This window comes from Chaetodon trifascialis, chromosome 19, assembly GCF_039877785.1.
Source record: "Chaetodon trifascialis isolate fChaTrf1 chromosome 19, fChaTrf1.hap1, whole genome shotgun sequence".
In the NCBI taxonomy this organism is placed as follows: Eukaryota; Metazoa; Chordata; class Actinopteri; order Chaetodontiformes; family Chaetodontidae; genus Chaetodon; species Chaetodon trifascialis.
The window spans coordinates 14,062,710-14,084,717 of record NC_092074.1 but is presented as its reverse complement, the minus strand read 5'-3'; the positions used below and the strand labels follow the sequence as shown (position 1 = coordinate 14,084,717).

General features: G+C 42.1%; 1 protein-coding gene across 1 annotated transcript; it reads right to left on the bottom strand.

Annotated features, from left to right (window-relative positions):
• Positions 1–462: 462 nt before the first annotated feature.
• LOC139347639 (testis development-related protein) lies at positions 463–14,746 on the bottom strand. Its single transcript, XM_070987368.1, has 4 exons — positions 14,309–14,746; positions 8,246–8,302; positions 3,036–3,151; positions 463–2,181 (listed from the first exon to the last, which is right to left on the bottom strand). The coding sequence occupies exons 1-4, from the start codon at positions 14,393–14,395 to the stop codon at positions 1,743–1,745; spliced, it is 699 nt and encodes a 232-aa protein (XP_070843469.1). The 5' UTR covers positions 14,396–14,746; the 3' UTR covers positions 463–1,742.
• Between the last annotated feature and the right edge of the window lie 7,262 nt (positions 14,747–22,008).

The window sequence follows — 22,008 nt, the reverse complement described above, 5'->3', positions numbered from 1 at the left end:
TTTTCATTTTATGCTGCATCATCGCTTTTTTCAGACTTGACCTAATTGTAGTTTCCCCTGCTTCGATGTGCATATAAATGTCTTTTCACCTAAACATCAAGGAAAAATGTTTGTCACTGAGCACAGGAGCAGTTATTAATATTATATATAATCTATTATGTTCTAGCCTCAGTTTTTCTGAAGGTGGTTCAATGGGAAGTCACTTGTTCTGCACAAGACGACAGATTCTAAAATTGACTTTTGTCACAAAATAGTGCAAAATTTCAAGATTTGGAAATTGAAGCAAAGCATTTTTTGTTTTTGTTTTTTAACAGAATGATAATTTCTGTGGGAACTGTGCACTTCTAAATGCTTGCTGATGAAGAACTTTGGTAGACTTTCTGTTTTGGCCACGATATCAGCAAAGTCCGGTAAATCAAGGTGTCGAGGACTGCAAACTGTTGAAAGAAGTAGAGCCACACAGTCAAACTAAATCTTTATTCTGCTTGAGAAAATGTGACCAAGCCTTTAAGTGAATAAATACAGGATACAGGCATCCCTGGAAGTGGACCTGTATCTGTGTACACATCTGGCTGCAGTGAAGCAGACTTCAGTATCAAAGGATTTCAGTTGACAGATTAAAGCAAAGACCAGTGGCATGAAGTTTCTCATAACTCATAACTAACACTCTACATTGTCTCAGTCTTATACAATATAAAGATATGCTTTAAGCGACTGACCAGCTTTTTATAATGTAGCACACTAACCCAATGACATCTGGTTTGTAACTGGAAACCGGGAAGTATTTCAAAGGCTGGTACAGCACAGATGCATGCTGGGATGACCCACCTGCACCCGAGTAGACATTGTGATGAGCACAGCAGGTTTGTGCTCTGATTTGGTCTAGTTCAAATTTACAGTAAATGCATGGTGTCATTGTGTTGATAAAAGGCACTTCACAGATGCGTGGACTCACTGCTTTTCACAGAGTTTGGCCTTTGATCATCACACATATAAACATTACTCAGCATCAGATTTGAACATGTATCAGTCTATGACACTGGGGGTTGCTTTGATTTCTCACCTCCACATGTTCCTAACACAACAACAGAGCGTCACATCTCCTTTTTCCACGCCAGCTGCGATTCACTAAAACAAACGTGGGTGCATGTCAATCCACAAACTCACCTCCTCTCCTCTTTAACCCCTCTTTCACACACATACAAACATGATTGCACAGATTTTAAGCCCATTATTTATGTATAAGTCTCAGCTAAGACTCACATTCTTCCCTCAGAGAGGAAGTGGAAACCAACATCAAGTCTTCAGCAGCAGGTTTGCATATTCTTCAGTGATTCTCTACTATCGACAGCCACAATAATAAAATCATTCTTCTCATATCTTGGCAATATAGATGATCTGAACTCAGGCCGGTGGATATCACAGTTAAAATGGTACAGTAGTTTAAGGCTTTTATTTGTTTATGTCAACTATTCAGAAGTGGCAGTCGTGCCAAGACGGCCCCTTGATCAAGCTGACATATACAGTTTTCAAGGACTTAAAGGTTCAAATAATAAGAAGAACAAACGTCATGTGTTGACTCTCATGTTCATGGCTTGACTACAGCGTCTCAATACCAGTTGGAATTAACACTGGCTTCGTCCTGAACTAGACTACAGAGACAAGCAGATATTTGGTTCAGGTCTTCATCTTTATTGATGGTACATGGGTGAAGAGGGAAGGTGTCAAAGTTAAAATGGCTACTATTTAAAGCCCTCCCAAGCGCTCTCTGACACAATCCCTCTGCTCATCCTGCTGATGCCGGCCAGCTTGACTTTGGCGCGGGCTGTCCACCTGACGGCGGCTGTTGAATCCTTGGAGTCCGACAGGTTAGCATAGCGGGAGGAGTCCTCCTCAAGACCCCGGCCTGCCCAGGAGGCCAATTCCAATGGGAGGCCTAGAGAGTCGGCGAAGGACACTGGCGAGTCCCCTTTTTGGCTCTTATCCTCTGGGGCTTCTTCAGTCCCAGTCTCAGTCAAGTTCTCCAGGCGAGGCGGCTCCCAGCCCTCCATCTTCTCCAGTTTTTTGGTGGGTGAGATTTGCCTCATCGTCATGGTGACGCTCTCCCAGAAACAGTGGCCCTTCTCTGGTTTGTCCTTCTTTTCCTTCTCCTTCTCATCATCCTTGATTTTCTTGTGTGACCTGTAGAGAGAACCAGGAAGAGTAAGAGAAGCACAAACTTTCAGCGTATAGCATCACCTGTTGACGGCTCACATTTTAACTATTAATATGAATGGGTGGGTGTGCGTGAGACGTCTTTACACTGGAGGGTGGAAGTTTCTCAGTGCAGCAAGCCATTGTACAGGAATTCCCTGTTGTTTGTCACAGAGGAGTGATTAATTTAGCTTTTCCTCTTCATACATGTTCCACTTCCTCAGGAGGCCTGAAAGTTAACAACTGCTGGCAAATGAAGCTCTGACTTACATATAAACAAATTCAAGTGGTTGGACATGACTCCATTATTTCTAATCAAGCATGTAAACAGTTTTGCTACACACACTTAAGCATTAATGGCCCCTGACAATGATGTGAACCAGGCCTGACGTACATTTTCAATGCTTGCCACCAGTATATTTAGCAGTTACACATAGCTAATCTTGCTGTAAAATAATCAGTAACTTTCACCTCGCTCAGGCTGAGGTGACAATCTGAAATGCTCTGCAACAGACTTTAAATTACACTCTGTGGCCACTTTATTAGGTACACCTATATAATCAATTGCAATCCAGTGCAACAGCCCTGCCATACATTGGTCCTTCCCATGGCTTACAGTATAATAACCAGCTTGGTAAATCCACTTTAATTTGAAATGAGTCTAGTTCTCTCGAAAGGCATAAATGGGGGGTGTTCGGAGGCACATTTTCTGGCTAGCTGGTTCCAGCCTGTGTGATAAACGAAGCCAAAATGACAAACTGAACATAATTGTGTCAAAACATGGGGGGAGCACATGGAGCAACATCATGATAAAAGTGAATATACAGTGTGTGAAACCTCACCCTCTGCGGTCAGCCAGCTTAACCCCGGTCAACAAGAAGTGCTCGTCATCTTTGGAGGAGAACATTTTCTTCTCCTTCCTCTCTTTCTTGGACATGATCTTCTTCACCTTGGCCTCCTGACAGAAACCACCACACAAGAGAGCGTTTGATTTTGAATTTCAGAACTAAAATGATTACCTTCATCTGCTGCATGTTGGCTTATTGTTTCTGGCGCCTGTGAGTTATTGATGCTCCCCAAAGAGGCTGATTACATAAAAGTCAGCTTCTCTTAAATAAAACAGCCTTACTGATCAATCATTTATGCATCCATCATCATCATCATCATCATGCATTTCAATCAGTAGCACACGCATCAAGACAAAATATTTTTTGTGCAGCATCCTTCAAGGATCCTTCAAGTAAGGGAATTGTGCTTTTTTGCAGAGAGCTGGACAGATTGCTGCCACTCTCTTGACTCTATGGTAAATATGAAGAAACTGCCAGCAGTTGGTTAGCTTAGCACAAAGACTGGACTGGAAATAGGGTGAAGGCTGCAGCACCTTCAACTCTGTAATTCACAAGTTACATCTTTTTGGATAATCTGTACAAAAAGCAAAGTAGGCTGAATGACAACTGAGCCGTTTTACCCTAAATATGAAGTCTGGGATTTAGCTTCATAGTCACTATACAGACAAGAGATGGGGTCAAGCTAAGCTAACTGGTCAGCTGCTAGCTATCTTATCTTAATGCAAACTGGGAAACAGCTAGCCTGGCACTTAAAAAATCAACCTGGTAGTGCTGGTAAAGAACATGAATTCTAATGAGCTATGTCTAATTCAGCGTAGAAAAACCGAACCGAAGTCTAACAACGACATGTTGTGGTTTTACGATGGGACTATTTCTTGCCCGGAAGTTTCTCCACTAGCAGGTGCCTTCTTTGAATAGAGTCAGGCTCATGGTTTCCCCTTTTCCAGTCTTTGTGCTAAGCTAAGCTAACCGACTGCTTGCTGTAGCATCATATTTACTGTATATAACTGATATTATATCAAACTACTTCTTTGAGGTAATTTACAATGGTACGGTCAATAAATAGAGAGAGAGAGTTTGAATGGCATTGACTTGGCACCAACGTACGGCACATTCCAGTGGAAGACCCTCCACTTCCTCTGAAACTCCCCCAGACTCCCCCATCGTATCAAAATTCCTCCCTGCCCTTGCAGCTTTCCACCGAGTACAGATACCGCCCTCCACATCAATTATGGAACTCACTTTTGGCTCTGTTTCTCCTCATGCCTGGGAAGAATTCCCAATGTCAATTGTCAAGGTCATAACATTTACTCCTACATCCGTACAAGCCTTTGCTTTACTGTTATCAAAACACTCTCAGTACTCACTGTTATGTGATGAATGCACCTGACCTTGGCGACCCCTGTAAACGGTTTCTTTTGTTTCCATATTTTACCTGTCTGGGAGGCGCATGCATGCATGCAGGACACCAACACGCACGTTTCATCTCTCCTGATTCATTCTCTGTGTTCAAGACCAGAGGATGTGACAGTGGCTACCACAAACAAACAACTAGCTGGACATGAAAGCAGCCATTCCTCAAACCAAACAGGAACACGTACAATAAGATCTGTCATCAGGTCTGAGATCAAGCTTCAGAATGCCACAGTTTAAATAACATGAGCTTATACTGAACAGCTTGTTCCGCCGGTATACGGGCTACACCCACTTTTGATCTCTCCTTGTGTTCAAAACTATGTGACATTTGATGGATTTCGCTCAGCCTAACTTTGGTATCTCGTAAGGAGACAGGCACTGTTGCTCAAATCACATCCTCCTCTCACCTCTCATCGTTATGCGCATGCCTGAGGGCAAGAACGCTGTTTCCAGTTTTCTTTTTCATCATCCAAAAATATTTACAGCATTTTGGTTTCAGCTTTTTCCACACCCTGTCTCTACTCTTTCTATCTCTCTCCTCGCTCTGCCTCTTGTTTCCTGTGTGCCGTCAAGTGTAAACCGTGGCTCGGATTTGCTGTAGCTCGAGCTTTGCAGAGCAGAAACCAGAGATGCCAAAAACAGATTGAGTGTATCTGTGTGTATGTGTGTGGAGCTAAATTCCAGCTGTGTATGTGCATGCATGCATGTGTGCACATACAGAGGCCTGCCTATTCACCATTCTCTTCAGCATTAACCTCCAGGCCTCTGGATCCAAAGCAGCTCAGTGCCCAGTAATCTCTCCGGCCAAAAAGCACCGTAGGTAAACCAAGCAGCTCGCTGGGGTTCGCTGTATGGGGGAGCCTTTCCTACTGATCCACGCCTGGCAGAACAATAGAGCTCTTATTGGGCCAAATTCTTCCATCCATACCCCAGAGATGGAAGCTGGGAGATTAAAGAGGCAATGGAATTAGGAAATATTGCCAGTTGTGGTTATCAGACACAACACATTTTTTTAGAGCAGCAACCAGATCATTGCTTTTGGAGTGAAAGCCTCAACTTCAGGTATCAGAGGCTCTGCATGTACTTTCAATGAATTCTGATCCATCTACAGCATTTGTTGCTTTCTTTTTCTTTCTATAAATCTGTCTTTTTTATTGATTAGTCATTTGATTGTATGCTGGAATTATACATGCTTATGCTACGTCTCAGTGATCCCACACAAGAGAAGGGTGTTGTGTCTTTATGCCACTGTGTCATTATGAACACACTGTAACCAAAGTTTAAAAGTTAAAACTAGACCAGCTAGGCTAGCCATTTCCCCCTTTTCCCAGTCTTTATGCTAAGCTAAGCTAACTGGCTGTAGCTGCATATAGTATTTACCATAAAGACATAAGAATGGCATTGATTTTCTCACTGAACTCTCAGTGAGAAAGTGAATAACCACATTTCCCAAGTTAGATTTCTTCCGTTTAACAAACGACAGCTACTGTGTCAGTTTAGCCGCTAGCATAGCAGTGAATCACATCATGACGCAGTGCAGTAAGTCCTTTTGACATCTGTTTATGAAATACTGTATATGTTGTATATGGGCAAAATCAAGAATGCTTATGGAACTTGATGCAGCTTGATGAATTTTTTGTTGGAAAATGGTCATACAGCCCAGTCAAATGAAACACCTAGAAATGGAATCAGCCTTTCACAGTGAAAGGTAACTTCCACTTCCAGGCCTCCACGTCCACTTTGTGTGCCCTAATATGAGCATAGAACAACCGATAGTGGAAGAACTGTAGCCCTCCACAGTGTCAGAGCAGTCTGTGGCTATTTTCAGCCTTGTTTTTCTTCCACGGTGATTGTTCCCATCCAAAAGGCCCAGCTCCTCGAAAGAATGCCACGTTTCCTTCCCTTCTCCCGCACAGCTACCCGTATCCTCACAAACAGGACAGGTTGTGAAATATGTTCTGTGAACTGAGTTGCCTCAAGTAGCTATACATGCAGCGGGACCCCAGCCAGAGTTCAAAGATAATACATTATTTAAGGTTTACCCTCAAGCTCTACAAGGTCAGAAGAGTTCAGACTTGACCACACCTGTGAGTAAAGGCTTGTTGTCAGTGCAGATCATCTCTCATGAACAAAGATACAGCACATAATCTCCCTCACACACACACTTTGTTTGGAGTGGGCACAGCTGCAAATGAAGTTGCCTGCACACACAAAGGCCACCATTTACCAGCTTTACCACCAACCATCTTCACTTAATAATGCAAGCTGTTCATCTAAAGATTTGGCAAACCTTAAAGAGATACTCCCTGGATCTTGTTTTGGCACTCATCTGTGTTTCAAACAATCAACAGTCAGCCGAAACACCTCCTAAATCCTTAAAATTGAAGCAACATAAATGCCAAAATAACAGTTTTAGGGGCCAAATGATATGTTAAATTAAACGGCCTATTCTTTGTAAATGTAGATGTGACTGAACTTGTGTTTAAGTGTTAGTAGAGTCATGCAGTTCAGAGTTTGATCCAATTACGCAAAGTTATTTGGTCATGCAGTCAAACATTATTGTCATAACTTTTTGTAATTTGAGGTATAATGGGATGTTTTGGTGAAATGTAATTTAAATACCCTTGAGTTTAGCTTATCAAACAGCATTTTTATAAATCAGGCCAGATATGTTGACCATATCCCATCTTTTACTCTTTACTGAAAGAGTAGCATCCCAACAAAAAACTCAAACATGGACCTGAATGGATGGAAACAAAGGTGAAACTGAAACTGTGTGAACCTGAAATGTTCAGGTCAGATTTGTATTGCCCTTCAAGGGGAAATCTGATTCACAGCAGAGGGCAAAAACATGAGCACAACGTACAAGAGGACATGTGAGATTCATCGGTTAGCCAAGTAAAAAGACATCTGCTTGTTAGTATCAAGCATCAAACCATTGCAATGGTATCCATGATAAAGTTGAGGTTTAGTGCAAGTTTATTACACTTGCAACAAAGGAAAACAGGGACCTGTATCTGGACCCAGAAGGGAGAAGAACAAATTCCTCCAGGAGTAGTTGGTCAGAGCTGGCCAAGATCAACTGTGCCTCCACCTCGCCTGTCACAGATATCTGCTAAAGAAAACTGCTGCACGCCAATCATTTTGCTGGCTACTTAAACAACACTGGACAAACGATTTTTGTCTCGCCGTGAGGTTCCCAGAGCAAGGAATCAAACAAAAGGTTAAAACAGACTCGGTGAAGGATTTGAAAACTGTGCACACAATTACAGCAGTCAGGAAGCTGGTCTGTAAACTGTGACGGATGTTTGCAACAGACGGTTGATAGTTGACTAAACTCGACTAATCAGTCTGAGGGTTTGTTTAAAACTTGTATGATCATCTGACAGCTTGTGTTTTTTGTGCCTTCTGACTTTGATGGCGGTTAAAACTGCGAACAGACGTTGCAGTAAACCAGAATTATCCTTTAAATCTTTATCCTAAACTACAGTGACCTCAACGATAACATGCACACACACATGCACATTAACGACAAATAAGACTTCTTCCAGCGACAGGGTCACAGATAAAGCAGGGGACGGCAGCTGAAGGCCGGCGTGTTTACAGATAAACACTGCAGCTTTACTTCAGATGCACCATCAAACACTTTCTGGTCATCTGACAGCGAGAAGCTGTGAGCGCACTGGGAGCATTGAGGTTAATCAAAGGATATGGAGAATATGTTTGGAGGCCAATGTTGTGTTTGTGTCTGTGTTGTGTCCCAGTAGCTGTGAAGTTGTGCTATTTACCTTGGAGACTGCAGAGACAGCGTCCTCCTCCTCTTCCTCTCCTTCTATGTCTTTGTCCTGAGAGACACACACACACACACACACACACACACACACAGCAGCAGAGAGTTAACACAAACAGCAACCCCCCAAATACAAACACCATCCACACTTTGTGGCACAGGGAAGTGCGTGTGTGTGTGCACGTGTGTGTGTGTGTGTGTGTGTGCAGGCTTTCCTGTAAAAGAGTGGGCAGCCTTTTTAAAGCTGTAACATAAACACGCCGTGTTTGGATGGTGAGATGGAGGGATGGATGGATGGAGGGCTGGGGAGGATGAGGGGAAGCCACAGAACTCAGAGGGCAGATTTAAACAAAAGAGAGAGAAAACAAATTCATGACCTACTGCGCCATCAGTATATGACACTATTTGGGTATATGAGTGGAGTTATTTTGGTCCCATTGTCCTTCAGTCTCCGGGTTTTTCTTTTTTTTTTTTTTTTTTCATTTTCCATGGAATATTTGTGTAATAGTTTCATTGTTTTGATTATTTCATGTGAAGCACTTTGAGAGTTTGTTTTGATAAGTGCTATGATTCTAATAATAATCGTGATAATGTTTAATGAATACACATTGCTATCGACCTGTCTTAGACTTAATTTACAAAAATGAAGTTTTAACATGAGTTGGACATTATGTTAATTAATTCTATCATTATTTACCTTTTTATACAACTTCCTTCTTTTTTCTTCAGTTCTTCTGTCTTTTGTCAGAAAGTCACATCAGCCTACGTTTTCTTGTCCAGAAGTGTGGTGACAAGAAAGTTGAATCTTATTGAATTATGAAGACTTGACTCCCCATAAAGCAAAAACGTTCTAATTTGTGCCCTAATAAAATCCCAGAACTAGCAGAGAGTAAATGAGACAGCTTCAGGCAGGCCTCTCGCAGCCCCACATCTTGAATTAAAGCAACTGCAGCAAACAGATTATGGTAACTGCACCGTAATTTATATGGATTCATTCTGTGCACAAAGCAACAAAGTTTTTTCAAAACCTGCTGCTGTTACACTGAGGGTTAAACCTCATTGTGCCACTCATGAAGATCTGTTTCAGTCCATTTTGACTGTAGTCACAGACATGCGCTTCACCTGCTAAAGCTTGGACTTGCTCCAAAAGACTTAAAAACGTTAAATCATAAGGAGAGGGCAGCAAGAAGTCATCAGACGTGCAGCTGAGCCTGAGATTACTGAAGTGGAGCCAGAATTCCTGTGAAATGATCAAAGCTGTAAGGACTTCTAACACCTAACGACTCCATGAGACGGGGAGGAGAAACGGTGGTTGGACATGTCTGAGCAAAGTCTGCTGGGTCTCCGCCACCTGAGCTGATCAAAGACACACACACACACACACTCACACAAACTGATTGCCGACTACTGTTAGAGCATAAAAGCATTAACATCTTGGAACAGAGGGAGAGAGTGAGGGGAGGAGATTCAGGAAAGAGAGTAGTGTCTCTGAAAAAAAAAAAAAACTGTCCAGACAACAGAAAGCAAGAGTTCTGCTTTCACACCTCAGGGGGCCATTTTTCCCTCAGTCTGTCTCTCTTTCCCTCTTTGACTGAGTCTGTGTGTCAAGTGTGTAAATTTTAGCGTGGTGTTGTCTTGAAAAAAGACAGATTACTAGGCAGTGAAGACGCGCGGTGAATTTCAATATCAGAGCACCAACAGTAGATTCCAAAAGCCACTGGACAGCATCAGTACTCGACATTCTCCAAACCCAGGCACTCAGAAAATACACCAGACCAAATATGCTTAAATAGTTCAACATTTTGGCAAATGTACTTATTTGCTTTCCCCTAAAGCAAATTCCTTATCGCTAAAGCTCACTAATAAACACAGTGTATCTCATTTATCAACAAATCGTGGTCTTTGTCTTTCTGTCAGAGCCTGGCTTGCTGTTTCCCGTCTTGGTGCTAAGCTAAGCTAACATCTCCTGGCTGCAGCATCACCTTTAGCGTAGATATGAGAGTGGCGTCGACCTTTAAAACTAAGCCTCGGTAAGAAAGCTGATAATTATACTTTTTCACAGCGACGAACTCGCTTTAAATGTAAAAAAAAAGCTCCGTCGTGATGATTTGGTTTGATCTTCAGAGACAGAACTCACAAACGTTTGATTTCCACCATTTTAACCCTCTCCCCTTCGGCAGATGATCCACTCAGCTTTACCCTTCTCATCCTCACCACTAATGATTTAGATGTGAGGCCGTCTGAAGTTTGTGCTCAGGCCTGATCTGCGCTCTCACGATCCCACTTCACAAAGAGAGCTCCCAATGGTGGATTTAGAGTGGCGTTATTGAAGTATTCAGGTGTGTTACCGCTTTAAGCCACGGGCAAACAGGCACACGCACCTCCTGCGAGCTCACAGCTGCCTCTCAGAGCCCGAACTTCAATAGAGAGTGAGTGGTGAGAAAGCAAGCTGCACAGGGTCTGGGCTGCAGTCGCCCTTGAGCGCTGTGGAGGGAGGACAGATATTAACTTCAAATCCTGCATTTTGTGGTCTCCCTCTTTTCTTCAGCGTGACTATGGATGTATTATCCCTTTGTCTGTCTGTGTCTGTCTGCCTGCTGCTCTCTGTCTGCGTCTGTCTGGACACAGTCTCAACTCATTTGACCGGCATGACATGTAAATCACCTGTTCTGCCTTGAGCATTAACAGATATATCAGGGAGTGAAAAGTCCAAGGGACGAGACCTACTGTACTTTGTTGTGGCTTTAAGTGAATATTACATTTTGGTCAAGTGATTTGAGAAGATAATACTTTGTGCAAGAGTCAGACAAAGTAACAGAGGTGGACTGAGTGACTTTGCACACCAAGATAAGAGCTGAAGGCCGCTGAACCAAACTGAACCAAAGACTGTGGTTGTTCTGCAGTTTCCAGGTGTGAAACCTCTCTGGATAAATAAAGGCATTTATTGAAAGGTGATTTTATTGTATTGAATTAAAAAGTCAGGTGTATCTGTTTTTTTGTCCACCTTCTGTTCATATGCTGTGGTATATTTTAACACAGCCTACCCATTGTGCTCTTATGCTGTTTCCCCCTGACAAAGAGATTTATTTCATCGATGTTATTGTACCTGAATAAAAAAGAATAAAATTAGGAATGGAATTCTTTTCTAATTTTATTCCAATTCCATTCCTGTAAGGAGCACTGCACTGAAAACAATTTCCCCTCTGGGATTAATAAAGGATTTCTGATTCTGATTCTGATTTTACCACAACCTACTCATTGTGCTCTTATGCTGTTTCCCCCTGACAAAGAGCTTTATTTCATAGATGTTATTGTACCTGAATCTGTCTTAATTCAACAAAACATCTCTGACACTGATTATTCAATTGTTAGAAAGTGAACTGGTAACAATTTAGATAATCAATTAATTGTTTAAGTCAATCCTCTAACAAAAATAACAGCAATTTACTGGTTCCAGCTTCTCAGATTTTCTTAATGTATTAACATACTTAATGGTACAGTCTATACTGCATTTGGGTTTTGAACTGTCAGACAAGATAAATAATATGAATGAGTTGACTTGCATTGTGGGAAATTGTCACGCTTTTCCATGTTGTTTTGTTTAACCTCATCAGCTTAATCGATTTTTGTAAATATGTGCTTATTCTGAATGTAATGGCACCAACACACCTGTTGGGACGTTCCACAGGTAATCGACTCATTGGTAACAGGTGAGAGTATTATGATTGGGTAAAAGGCCTTGAAAGGCTCAGTTGTTCACAAGCAAGGACGGAGCGAGGTTCACCACTTTGTGAACACATGATTGTATGAAGGATTTTACTGCGTGAGCGCAGGAATACTCATTTACAGATGATTGAATTCTCTTTTTATTCATGTTTTGCACAACGTCCCAACTTTTCTTGTCGCTTTAAACATTTTTCTAATTTAGTTTGACATGTTTGATTATATTTGGTGACTTCTGGACCTCCAAAAGAATGAAAGCTAAACAGATAATCTTAACCCTCCACCCCCTCTCCCGGGTGATCAGTGTGGGTGCTGTGATTTGAATGAGGGGAAGGAAAAGCCTGCATGTCCAGACTGTGTTATCATAACTTTTTCTCCTGGCTTCATCCTGTATCGCTGCTGGACTGGATCTGCCTCATCTCTGTGTTTACGACATTTTATGATCCAACCCCTGACCCCTGGATGTACTTTAATGCCATGGCAACACAAGGAGACCTCCCAGATGACTTTCCCAGGAATTCTGAGGAGAAGTTGCTGCTCTGATCTCAGACCAGCTCTTATGACCAAAGTGGGTCCAGTGACCACTGAAACAGAGTCCCACAAGCTGAACTGAAAGCAGCTCCTCAGAGGTAAGGGCCACATGCATTGGTTCCCAGGGTGGAAGTTAAGAACCCAACAAAGGCCAGCCAAGGGTCACTGATCTCGACATTATCACAACAACAGATGAAAAATGCTGGGAAACGGTGTTGGTTGATTTTCCCGATTGCCGACCACATGACACATTTATACATCCAGTGAATGCTGTGCAGCAATACACTGCAGGAGCTGCAGGCAGTGAATAAAATCCGACATGGTTTATGATGCTTTAAGCTTAACTTGTAGATATTTTTCTTCTCTGACGAAATTTGAAAAGTATGAATGTCCTGGATAAATGTATTGATTTACTCATCAGACCTTGACTCATTCCACAGTTTAAAGAAGTTTTAATCACACACACGGCGAGCTGATTACCACGTGTGCAGAGCAGATTATTTTGACTGCATCAAGACTCCAACCTTCATGAAGAAACACTACAGTGTGAGTTTTAACTTGCATATCTGTCAGGAGATTCTGCGGGTTTACTGTAAATTTTAGCGCAATGAAGAATTCTAGAAATTACAAGAATTCAACAGTAAGTCAACATCTCATACTCGTCCCATTTAAATTCCACTGGCTACCAGATCTATGTTCCACAGGACTGCTCAATGACGTGTGTGTGTGCGTGTGTGTGTGTGTGTGTGTGTGTGTGTGTGTGTGTGTGTGTGTGTGTGTGTGTGTGTGTGTGTGTGTGTGTGTGTGTGTGTGTGTGTGTGTGTGTGAGAAAGAGATCAGGGATTCTCCCCTGTATGCCCCCCCTCAAACACCTTGACAGAGGCCAGCTGCTTGCAAGTGCTGATACAGATGATGCAGAGGCTCTCAGACCTCACACACTGCTGCGCACCTTTGAAATGTGGATTTGTATGGAGTGTGTGTGTGTGTGTGTGTGTGTGTGTGAGAGAGAGAGAGAGAGAGAGAGAGAGAGAGAGAGAGAGAGAGAGAGAGAGTGTGTTTATCATTCTTTTTTCAGTGACACAAAAGATTAACACAGCAAAGTCTAACATCTGTCTACTGTAGTTTATATAAATCTAATAATACTGTGTGGTACATCGGGGTGTGTGTTGTCTCTGAAGCACTCTGAGATCATGAGTTTGACATACTTTCAGTTGTACAGCATCCATCTAACATACGTCAACATTGGTTTGGTCCTTTCAGGGGAGACAATGGGCTTTTTCTTCTTTGACCTCTCAGCATTTGGTGTTACTCTCCTCCTCAGCTGACATGACATTCTGAGTTAGGGCACTTGTCCTCCTCCTCCTCCTCCTCCTCCTTCCCTTCCTCCCTCTGCTCCACTATCTCAATTTAGAAGCACAAGATGTATTTTTCAGCAACTTCAATGGAGAAGTCAAGAGAGGAAATTTTAAAAGTGTGACTGAAAACCAGCTTTGTGCCTCATTATGTAGCTTTGCGTCTAGTTTTTAATGGCTTCAGTATTAATTTACTTCATAATAATGTGTTTGTTGGCCCACAGTGAGAAAAATCTCAACAAGTCATTTAAGCCTCTTTTTAAAATAAAACTGGTTTATAGTGTTTTTGAGTGGTTTTCCTGACATTTGTTCCTAGAAAACAGAAATATCCAGTCGGCTGAATGAGTGGAATAACTCATCTTAACAGAGCTGTCCCTTATCTTTATGCCACAGAAACATAACTGCTTGTCATTGTCAGCAGTGAATCTGACTGTCCTTTCCATCCGTCTCATTACCTTGTAGGAGTGATGATAGTGCCAGGACATGTCGTCTTCCTCTGACGCATAATCCACCAGCACTTTACTCTTGCTTTTCTTGAACATATTTCCTCTTGTCGCTGAAACAAGCCGTCTTGACCTTTTAAAAAAGTTGCCTTCTTTGGCCAAAAAATGATAAAATAAAGAAACTTAATATTCCGCCTCAGTTTTCTGGAGCGGAGCGATCGCAGCGACGCACCACCGAAGCGCGTTCCGCTCTTCTGGTTGTTTCTGCAGCAGCAAATCCAGGAGGCTTTCTCCGCACACAGCTTATTCATTCACAGAGGTGCCAGGAGCTGGAGGGGTCGAGCTTTGTTTTTTTAAATGACGCTCGCTATTTCGTAAGTGTTTGGCGTGCGTTTGGTGCGTTTTTACGCAGGCTCGACCACCTGGACCTCAAGCCGTCGCTCCTCCCACGTCCCCACTGCTCCGGTTCCTTCAAGTTGCCATGGCAGAAGGTGGAAGGGGTCATACGTCTCATCTCTGGCCAATGAAAGCACTGAGCGACGCATTCATGCAAAATAATGTTAACTTTTTCAGGATCTGAATGAAGTGAAGACTGGAAAGAGGCTGTTTTCTGACACACTGTGAAACACTCTTCACGTTCCAGGGAGTCAGACTTTAGTGGAAGAAGTACTTGACAGCAAGTAGCAATAAAACAATGTAAATTACTCCACTAAAAATAGCAAAAATGTACTTAAAGTAGCAAAGGTAAAAGTATTTAAAATGCAGAAGGAGGTTGCCTGTTTGATAAATTATTATAAAAAGTACAACCGCATTATTTTTGTTAATGCTTAAACACGTCAGAAGTATTTTAATGTTGCTGCTGGTCAAGGCGGAGCTAACTTTAATCACTTAATATTAAGACAGGCATTTCCCTGAAGCTGGCCCTAACAGCTGATTGTATTTTAGAAAATGTCCATATTATATGTAAAATCTTAATCTAATAATATTAACGCAGTGAGCTTGCAGACATGTTGTGGAAGAGAAGAATGAAAGAGGAAAAAATTCCCCAACTACCTCAAAATTGTACTTAAATATACTGAGTGATATATTTATTACTGTCTAGAGGTGATGTACAGAATATGATATTTATTTACGTCATTTCATAATATGGAAATATACAGCCTGTCAGTTATTGCCTCACCTTCATTTCTTCAATTAGTATATTTCTGATTAGTGTTTGCCAAAGTGGGATCTCCTGGAAAGATAAGAAGAAACAAACAATCACAAGTTTTTAGTTTTTTAATTCAGTCACCATCTTTCTCCACCGTTGTCTCCCAGACTTCAAAAGAAGCTAAATCTCCACCACTTTCAGCAACTAAATCAATTCTTCAGTCAACTCTGTGTTTGACAGGAAAATGGCTGGATCAGGTTTCTTTTTTTTTCTTTTATTTTTCAAGGTTGATCTTGTGTTGACAGTAGATAAAAAGTGCTGTTTAAAATAAAACCCACAGCTCTGTCTTACAGGAATGTCTGCGGTGTGCACAGTTTTTCCTGTTTGGAGAACGAGTAGAAGTGTGAGTCTAATGGGTTTTACAAACAGTAGCCAAGAATTTTTAGAGTTGGTGGTTATGAGTTTCACTAAAAATTAAATCTGTGTGTGTGTGTGTGTGTGTGTGTGTGTGTGTGTGTGTGTGTGTGTGTGTGTGTGTGTGTGTTTCTCTCTCTCTCTGTAAGACCTCGCATGCCAGGGGAAACAAATGACACATTATGCTGGTGGGCTGACCTCTTAAAATAGCCACAGTTTAGCTCCGGTTAAGACCACTCACCTGATTCAAAGGTCCTTAAATGCCTGATTCAATGTCCACATTATACAGTAAGTCAGCGGGGAATGCGGATTGTTGGATGTGTGTGAATTTACAGGAAAAAAACAAAAGAAACAGAGTTTTCGACTCTTTTCTGAGGTCAGAAAATGTTCGGCGACGGTCGCGCTTTTGGTCAAAGAAGGTGTCGCACTCAGCATGTAATCAAAATCTAACAATGTAAAAATGCAGCTTCAGTCCACTCTAGTACTGCGGCAGGTCAGACGATACTGCAAACAATGCTTTGCTGTGTGTGTACATGCTTTGTTTGTAATCAGCTGTTCTGATATGGATTGGTATCAGCTCTTCATTAGCACCAACTGACCATCACCTGTCAACAGGGAGGTCAGTGACCTTTGACACTGAAGGTCATCAGTGGGTCAACTGTCCATATCTGGGACGTGAATTCCCACAGTATCTCCACAGCGGTTATTTACGGTCTAAGCGGCCCTGATGCCAGCTTGCATGTCTCTAATCAATCCTCTTGATTGCTTTGGGCCCACAGCTTCTTTCCTCAGGCTGTGATGAAAGCCTCCCTGCAAACAGTCGTTTTTCTTGTGTAGCATAAATGGACCGAGTTGCATAAAATGATTATAAATGCTTATTAGGTGAACTTCAGTGTTCTCGCTCACAGAAGGGTCAGTAGGGGCCCACGTTGAACTCTTGTCCCAGGGTCCTTGCTGTGGGTTAATCCAGCCCTGTTTAGAGATTACAGCCTTTCATGATGTGCTGCATGCGTGTCGGCATGTTCTGTATGTGTATTATTGAGGAGTCGCTGTTACGTCAGCTGTTCTGATCATGGAAACAGCAGGTCAGGTCTGTCAGGGTCACAGCAGTCACGGTGGGACACAGCTGGGATTATCCCTCGAACGTCTCACATGGACACAGATACATACTGTACATCTTAAACCGCAGACCGAGGACTGAAGGATGTCTGGGCCAGTGTGCTTCACTTCTTTAGCGCTTAATTGTGCAATTAAGAAGTGAAAAATGTATTTACAGTTAACAGGTTACAGGTTTCCTGATATTAATTAGCAAATCAAAAGTGAACGCAACAATGAGGTCCTTTCAGGTCACATAACTATGTACACTATCCTTTGTATTTACGTCCCAATATTATGATTTTTGAATGTAAAGAACGAGCTAAAATAACCATGACAGAGTTCCTTTCAGTTCAGTCCTGTCGTGGCTCCCCAGCAAACGGAAGGAGCCTGCTGAGATTAACCATGACTCAACAACTATCTGATGAGATTCACAGGTCACAGGGTTGTCCAGCGCAAACCCACGGGACCACATCAAAACTCGTTGGCCAAGAACAGAGATTAAAGTTTAATTATGTTCACAGGCCAACACTCAGAGATGTTCCTTAGAGGCTCGTCTGAGTATGGTTTAATGAATAGTTTGTGTCTGGAGAGTGACTTGAAACTGCTATATTGAATTTAAATCACCATTTATTTCTTAAGTGTATATGTGCTCATTTTCTTAAAGAGTTAGACAAATATTAAGCTTGTAAAGTCAAGTTTAATCTAAGTTTTAAATCACCAAAACAAATATTGGAAATATTAGAGGTTTAAACAGTCATTAAATTGGTTGTGGGTGAATTTAAAGCCTTTATCAGAAAATGTCAAAGGTCAGAGACAGAAATGTTGGGGGTCAAGTGGTGGAAAAGTAAAACATCTCAGGGGGTCTTAAAGCTGTACAGCAGGTAGTTTGGGTGTTGGACACCTGTGAATTTGAAATACTGAGTCATTAGCGCAGCTTTAACACACGACCAAGAGGAGAGTTTGTGCTCTTTCACTCATGCAGTTGTGCTTTGAAGTAAATATAACTTCAGATTTCTTTCCAGTCTTTTTTCCATTTCTGTTTCCTTTATACATCTGTGGACAAACTTTTCCATATTTGTCTTCAACATCACTTCCACACCTGCAAGAGGATGTTTTTGACTTGTAGTTGTTCATTCACAGCAAGGTAATTTGCAGTCACACCTCATCAGCTCTGCACAGCAGACCTAAAATAGATTGGATGTGTCTTGGCATACACACCTACTCGTGTTTGGTAACAAGCTGCCAGGTAACATCACGCATCCACACAGCTGCTATTTCCCCTGCCAGTCTGTAAATTGACCGTGAAACAAGGTGCACCTGCATACAGTCAACATCATTGATTATTATTTAATGTATTTTGGTTAGATGCATGCATCTGCTCATTTATGGGTTTGTGTGTGTGTGTGTGTGTGTGTGTGTGTGTGTGTGTGTGTGTGTGTGTGTGCGTGTGTGCGTGCGTGTGTGCGTGTGCGTGTGCATGTGCATGACAGAGGTGTTTTAATGAGCTCAAGGTACAGAACACATTTAAAACAAGGCTAAGCTCTTCCGCAGTTCAAGAAGAGCCACTTGAAGGAAGGACAAATGTGCTGCGTCACTGAGGACACACAAGCGCACGCACGCACACGCACGCACACACACACACACACACACACACACACACACACACACACACACACACACACACACACAGACCAACAGACAAATCCACCCGGCTAAAAAAGGAATTGTGCTTCATCATGCTTGACCATGGGTGCACAAGTGTGTTTATGTTTGTGTGTGAATAGAGAGAGAAAGACAAAATGTATACAGTGATGAAAATAGACCAAAAACTCATTTAATATCCAAGTATAAAGAGAAATAACAGACGCAGTAAGATAACTCTTTTTGAAATCAGTGTAGAAACAACTTGTGAACACCGCATTGAACATACCTTTTAAGCTGATTTGGGGAACTTGTTAGCAAACGGTTGTCTTTACATATTCAACAGAGCAAATGCTCAAAGTCCAGTCTTCGCTCTATTTTAGCTCTGTTTTGGGTCTCTACCAATTCCCAAAGCAAATATCTGGCTCTTTGCTAAATGCTCCAGTGGGCAGCTGCCTGCTGTGGCTGAAAACAACAGTGTGAGAGTGGTGAGAGTGAACCAAAACAAGCTGCAGGCCAGACAGCTAAACAATGAGCTGAAACTCACTATAAAGCTCCGTAGAGCTGAGGGGAGCTGCACATTCAGCTGATTGTTCTCCACATGTTCATCACATTTCACATTGCCATCTGATGATAGCTACTTTAAAGTAAAGAATTCCCTTTTCGATGACCTTTATGTACTTTGTTAGATCTGTTGTAATATTTCAATATAAATGCACCTCTCCAACCAGTCCTTCTCCACGTTTCCAGCTCTGCAGACATAGATGTCCATTGTTCCTTTCAGGACAGCTTTCTCATAGATTGTTGTGCTTTATGAGGGAACAGGTGAATTTAAACATATTTATCATTCATCACAAATTCATCATAAAGACTGCAGACCACTCTGTGATTCTTGCCCTGTTAAATGTAGATGAAGAACACGAAAAAGCTTCAAACACGAGTTGGTTTACACCCCTGATGATGAAGGAAACTTTGGCAGGGAACTTTGAGTTCTTGAAATTTAATATGATGACATATTGTACAACCCCTGAGAGAAGTTCTCTGGCTGCTTACATCCCCTTTATAAGGAGGTCAAAGGTCAAAATGTGCAACAGCGGAGCCCACCCCGAAGCTGAGAGGGATTCAGTGTCTTGCTCAAGGACGCTTCACTCAATCCCTGCAAACACTGGGGCTTGAACTTGAACTCCACGGCCATAAAGAAAGTGCTCAGTGACACATGGGAACAATGCTGGTTTTTCCACGTTAACAGTGTCATAACCCTTAGAGTTTGTCTATATTGTCTGTACACCCATGTGTAATGAACTCGTTGTAATTTTTGCTTTACTTGGAAAGACATGGCATGACCTGAGACCGTCTTCTGAAGACAGTGTGAGAGGCCTGTATATGGTTTTGCTCTTTTTTCTCATCGAATATACTTGCCTTTTCTGCCTTTCTTCTGCATTGTGACCCTGAACAACTTGTTGTCTTACCATTTAATCACATTTATGGAGCAATTCTACAGACTGACTCACCTGAGGCAGCTGTTACAGAGCTCAACACAGGTGCAGTAGTACATCACACAGAAACATATCAGGCTACTCTTGGTATTTGCTCTCATTTGATACAGGTATGATACTGTAAGTTTAGAGTTTAAGAGCCATAATACTCACAACTCCTCTGGGGACACATACACACATGAACATACACACACAGGCAGTATCGAGCCTTTAAATGTTTAAAAGACCTTGTGGACATGCCCCTCACTCCTTCTCATCCATCTCTTTGGTAGCAAAGACATTCAGCTCTTTGTTGTTGGCTGTAAGAGACGGTAACAAGAGCCTCCTGAGGAGAAGCCACTGAAACAGACACACAATGGACCCCTGTGTGTGTGTGTGTGTGTGTGTGTGTGTGTGTGTGTGTGTGTGTGTGTGTGTGTGTGTGTGTGTGTGTGTGTGTGTGTGTGTGTGTGAACTTGGAGAGAGTGAAGGAGAGTACGACATTGTGTCCGTCTGTCCCTCACTCCTGGCTCCTCTCTTTCCTGAGGCTGGGAATGTGATAAAAGGATGAACGGGTGTGTTTCCAGCTCAAAAACCTTCTGACACACACGGCGATGTTTGGAAGTGTCCAGCTCGTGGTTAAACCCGTGTTAATCACTCTAGGTGTTGGAACTTCCCGGTAAATTTCCACACATTTTCTCCGTAAAGCTCAACTCTTCTAAGTTCCCCTTAAACCCAGAGTGACACAAGCGCAGCCCTGGCTGGCTCCCACTGGGTTAGAGTTGGGCTTGTTTCCAAAGCAGCTTAGATCTATAACTGGGTCAGAACACTTCGCCTTGAGCGTTAATTGCTAGCAGCTAACTAGCAGCACTGGAGGTGACTGTCTGATGTGCAGATCAGTCGAGTTGAGCAGTAATGAATCAGCAAGAAACAATTTCTGAGTTCAGAGTGACAAACCACAAACATCACATGTGAGATGTTTGTAGTTTGTCCCAGAGGCTGGAGCATCTCTGCAGCATCCAACATGATGCCTTGTCCATCAAAACAATGCTGAAGCGATGGCTGACAGATTGAATAGGTTTGCACTGATTTTTCATGAAATACCACTTGTTTATGAAAATATTTGGTTCACTGATTGAATACCAATGCTTGTATTGGGCCAACTGGGGTCATTTCTACACATACTGTACAGGCTGCCCATTTGTACACCTTAATGGATAATTAAAGCTCACTGGTTTGTTGCCTCAGTGTGAGAAATCTATGTTGGAAATCTACGCTGACATCTAGTGCACGAAGGAGGTATTTCTTCTTTTTCTTCACATATTTTTCAGAAAGTCGCTGAAGACAAACAACGAATCTGGCAAGTTCCTTACAACCTTTTTTATTTATTCTTGCACACAGCATGATTAAATCATACAAAATAGTGCATTTTCGAAGGTGCTTTGTTACGCATTTGTAATGCTCCACATCACTAAGGCAAATCTAAGGAATAATGCCACCTAGGGTCAGGTCATCATCTGCATTTTCATATCATCACGTTGTCTCTATCTCTTGACAGAAGATCAGATAGTTGATCTGATTGCCAATCGGCACACACCTAGTGTCACTGCAGCTGAATTAAACTCAATACACAACTCATTTGAAACACAAAATTACAAAATGTACAACACCCTGTTTATATACTCCCATGAAAATTGGTATGTTTATCTATGCAAACTCAAGATAAGACTGTTGAAGTGGCATTTGATTCCTTTGTATCACAATGAGGACCAACAGTCAACAAACCAAAACCTCACAAAAAACTAAGCAAAACTGGCCACGCAACAGCAATAAATGACAAACAACAGTATACAATTCAAAATCATCATTGAAATCCCTTATTCAATCCAAATCCCTGTCACCAGGTCAAAGGACACAAATAACCAGACTTGCAG